The 3999-nt window shown below is 34.1% G+C and overlaps 1 protein-coding gene across 1 annotated transcript in view; it reads right to left on the bottom strand.

Moving 5' to 3' along the window:
- Positions 1-3999, bottom strand: part of CD2AP (CD2-associated protein) — a 165150-nt gene that overhangs the window by 55079 nt on the left and 106072 nt on the right. The window contains exons 9-11 of the mRNA XM_011986877.1: positions 3619-3723; positions 2218-2254; positions 1048-1110 (exon numbers count right to left, since the gene is read on the bottom strand). Coding sequence (XP_011842267.1) covers positions 1048-1110; positions 2218-2254; positions 3619-3723 — 205 coding nt within the window. The remainder of the gene's footprint in view (positions 1-1047; positions 1111-2217; positions 2255-3618; positions 3724-3999) is intronic.

The raw sequence follows: 3999 nt of genomic DNA, 5'->3' as shown, positions 1-3999 counted from the left end.
TCTCTAAAAAAATGATCCTGGGCCGGGTGCAGAGGCTCACAACTGTAATCCCAGCACTTTTAGCAGGCCAAGGTGGGCAGATCACGAGGTCAGGAGATCGAGACCAACCTGGCTAATATGGTGAAATCCCGTCTCTACTAAAAAATACAAAACATTAGCTGGGCGTTCGTGATGGGTGCCTGTAGTCCCAGCCACTAGGGAGGCTGAGGCAGGAGAATGGCATGAACCCACAAGGCGGAGCTTGCGGTGAGCCAAGATCACGCCACTGCTTTCCAGCCTGGGCCAGAGAGTGAGACTCTGTCTGAAAAAAAAAAGATCCTGGCAACAACATGAAGTATGAAAGCCAGAAAAAGAGCTGAAGTGAGAGAAATCAAATAAGAGGATACAGTACTTTAGGCAAGAAACAAGGAAGGATTAGACTACAACACTGGGAGAAGAAACAAAAGCATTCTAAAACAGTATTCAAGTTTCCTGATGTATATAAACTAATCTACTAATGACAATCACTGCATATCTTTATGTACAATGAGAAGGACTTATTTTCTCCAATTTCACAACAAACCAATAAGGTTTTTAGTAAAATACATATGGCACCCTGGAATAACTTTCCAGGTATACATTATGACAAACACATGCAGTGAGATTAAATTATATGTAATTAATTATTTCCATGCTTAAGTAGGAACTGGGTCTTCAACCTTCTAAGGAATTTTTTTAAAAACTGAAACACTATAAAAATAATAAAAGCATAGTTATTTAATTCCTAGTTTTCTTACAGTCTGTTAAATAACTATGAATAAAGACAACATCCTACTAAAGTAATAGTTTAATTTTTTAATGGATGTAAATTGTTATCTGTTTGAGAAAGCATAATTTTGTACCAATCTTAAATGAACTACTCCCTCCTAGAAAACTCCAAGCATTGTAAAATAAATACTGAATACCTGTTAAAAATCAGTGTAAATGACTCAGTGTGGAGAAACAGGTCTCTTTAAAATGACAATAAAAGAAATATTCGTCTTTTTGAAAGTTGAAAATTAGCCTCACCCTTTTCTTCAGGCTTTAAAGAAAAATACTTCTTCTCTGCAGCTATCATTTCAGGCTTTGGAGCTATGGGAAAAAACATTAATACTTCTGTAAGAAGATAGTTTTAAAGCACAGAGACAATTACACTTCTAAAAAGTAAAGATGCATTGAAAAATAACATCAGAAAAAACCATGGTTTAACAGAAAGAACAATGTACCAGAATCACCAGGCTCAATTTCTAATCCTGGACCTGCCACTATTACCCTACTCTGTGGTCTCAGTTCCTTCTTTGTCAAATTGAGGTGTTAGAGATCATATCCTCTACCATACTGCAGTCCAGAAGAGCTGTGGTGATGAAAAATTCTCTTTTTTCAGTAGCCAACATGTGACCACTGAGCACTTGAAATGGCACTCTTATGACTGAGAAACTGAATTTTTTAAATTTTATTTAATTTTAATTAATTTCAAAAGCCACACATGGTTAGTGGCTATCATATTGCAGAGTAAAGCTATATAATAAACTTTCAACACCAACTTCTAAAAAAATTACTTTTAACTTATGCTTTCTTTGCTCTAGGATTATGTCAGCAAACATAAAGTTAAAACCAAGGGGGAGAAAAAGACTTGGATTATTCTAAAAAACAGCAAATCTTTTAGGAAATAGAAATTTTTATTACACTTGTAAGGAGCAGTTATTTGAAAATAGTAGTTATGGAAGCAAAGAGCCAGATTACAAAACTTTAGCTCTTGAAGACACTTCTCGGTATACCATAATTTATTCATCTGTTTAAAATCATCTACTTCGTTTAACCTTCAGCATATTGTCTGAAAGAGTACATAAATTATTATTTGAGACATTAACAAATGGATTTCATTTGAAAAGGTAAAATAACGAATTGGCCAGGTCAATATATTAAGTTTTCTAAGACAGTTTAAATTTGATTAATTTTATTAACTCAAAATTACATATAAAGTATCTACATTTTCAAGATCCTTATTTTATACCATTTGTACTTTTAAAAAATGACAGATACTGATGCATGTGAACACTCAATTTTCATATATTTCTGAAAATGTTTACAGACAACATCATACTTGATAAAAATTAAGTTTGCATTAGATCCAATTTTACCATTTTAGAATTTTAAAAAATTGAAAATAGCAAACTGAATAATGTGTTTCTTACATACCTGGAGCCTTAGCAGGAGGTGGTGGTTTCTTTGGTTTCTGTTAAAATAATAATGGTGGAAACGGTTGACCAGTTTCATATCGAATATAGTTAAACTCTAATTAGTAATAATCTAAATCATACAAATGTCTCTCCTCTTCATTCCGTCCTTGCCAAAAATTATAAAATGCTAAGATTGTAAAAACTACCCAAAAAAACCAATGACAACAAATTATTTCATTAGAATAAATAGTCTCATTGATCAAAATTCAGTCAAATATTTCAATCCATATTTCAGTGGATTGAATAAGCCTTAAAAATCTTAATAAGCAAAAATGTTTTGCTCTGCCTCCCCTAGGTTAAGATTCCTAAGTACCATTTTATCCCTCTTTTGCAGCTGGGGTTGTGGGGAGAGGAGGACTGGCAGAACAAAAAACCTTGTTTTTTGTTTCGTTTTGTTTTTTAAAAAGCAGAGTAGCAACAAATAGACTAAGTTTTCATTCTTAACCCTTTGGAACTCTGAAAGGAACAGTTAAAGGCAAAGATGTGTTTTTTCTCAATTTATAAACATTCACTCATTTTTAAGACTTAATACCTTAAAATACTGAGATACATTTCTAAGTATGTGGACTTGGTTTTCACAAATTAAGAATAATCGATAAGCCATAATGTACAAACATAATAAAAGCAGAAAAAATGTATTCTTTAGTGAAAGTATAAAATAAAGCATATGAAGGCTGAATCAATACTGAATGCAATCTAACAAAAGAAAGGCCTCAGATAGCCTAAGCTTCCATAGAGTTAGAGAGTTCAGCATTGTCTTAAACCTAACCTGGTAGCCCATCCTGCTGTGTGCTTGCGCTAATGCTCTTTCCCTCTATTTTAAAAACTCCATTATATTCTTCATCCATGGGGAAAGGGGACCAAGTTGTAGGAAGGCAAAGGCCACTGATGTATGACTCAGCCTCACTTTTTCTCTGAGAAGTGATACTAAAATAACAAATTCTGTTAAAGAGGCAAAGAGTGCTTCTTGCCCTCCCAAAAAAATGCACCAACAGCATATTAGCAATTCCACAAGACCGTAAAATAAACTAAAGCTTTTCAACAACATTAAATAAAATATAATTTCTTCCAGGAAAGTACTAATTTATGTTACCAGGATAGACCGTCCTTCTTAAATTATAAAATAAAGAAGTCCAAGGTTATTTTTCAGCACAGTCGAGAAAGAAACAAAGGAAGAATAAAGTACGGAACTGAAACATCATTTTGTTTTACTATAACTCAAATAACTCCTACCTGAATGGCTACATCTGAAACTCCTTCATAAAAATTATTCAATAACAATGCAAAAAAACTTGTTTACAAAAGATTAGTGGCAAAATGTTCTTTAAAGTATTATCATCATTGAAAAACAAAAGCTTACTGGCAAGTCTTTATCGAGTTCATTTATCTGGACAGCAAAATTGTCTGGAAATACTCCTTCTTTACCATTAAGTTCACCTTTCCACCAGCCAGCTTCTCCAGTCTCCTAAATAGCAAAATAGAATAATTAAGACAATAAAAGTTATCTTTTTTTTTTTTTAGATAAGGTGTTGTTCTGTTGGCCAGGCTGGTGTGCAGTGATGCAATCATGACTCACTGCAGCCTCAATCTCCTGGGCTCAAGTGATCCTCCCAAGTCAGCCTCCCAAGTGGCTGGGACCACAGGCATGCAACCATAAACTTCTGGGCTCAAATGATCCTCTTGATTTGGTCTCCCAAAGTGCTGGAATTACAGGCATGAGCCACTGTGCCCAGCTGCAACT

This window comes from Mandrillus leucophaeus, unplaced genomic scaffold, assembly GCF_000951045.1.
Source record: "Mandrillus leucophaeus isolate KB7577 unplaced genomic scaffold, Mleu.le_1.0 Scaffold3, whole genome shotgun sequence".
In the NCBI taxonomy this organism is placed as follows: Eukaryota; Metazoa; Chordata; class Mammalia; order Primates; family Cercopithecidae; genus Mandrillus; species Mandrillus leucophaeus.
Note: the sequence above shows the minus strand (reverse complement) of the source record. Positions and strands in the feature narration are given on the sequence as shown.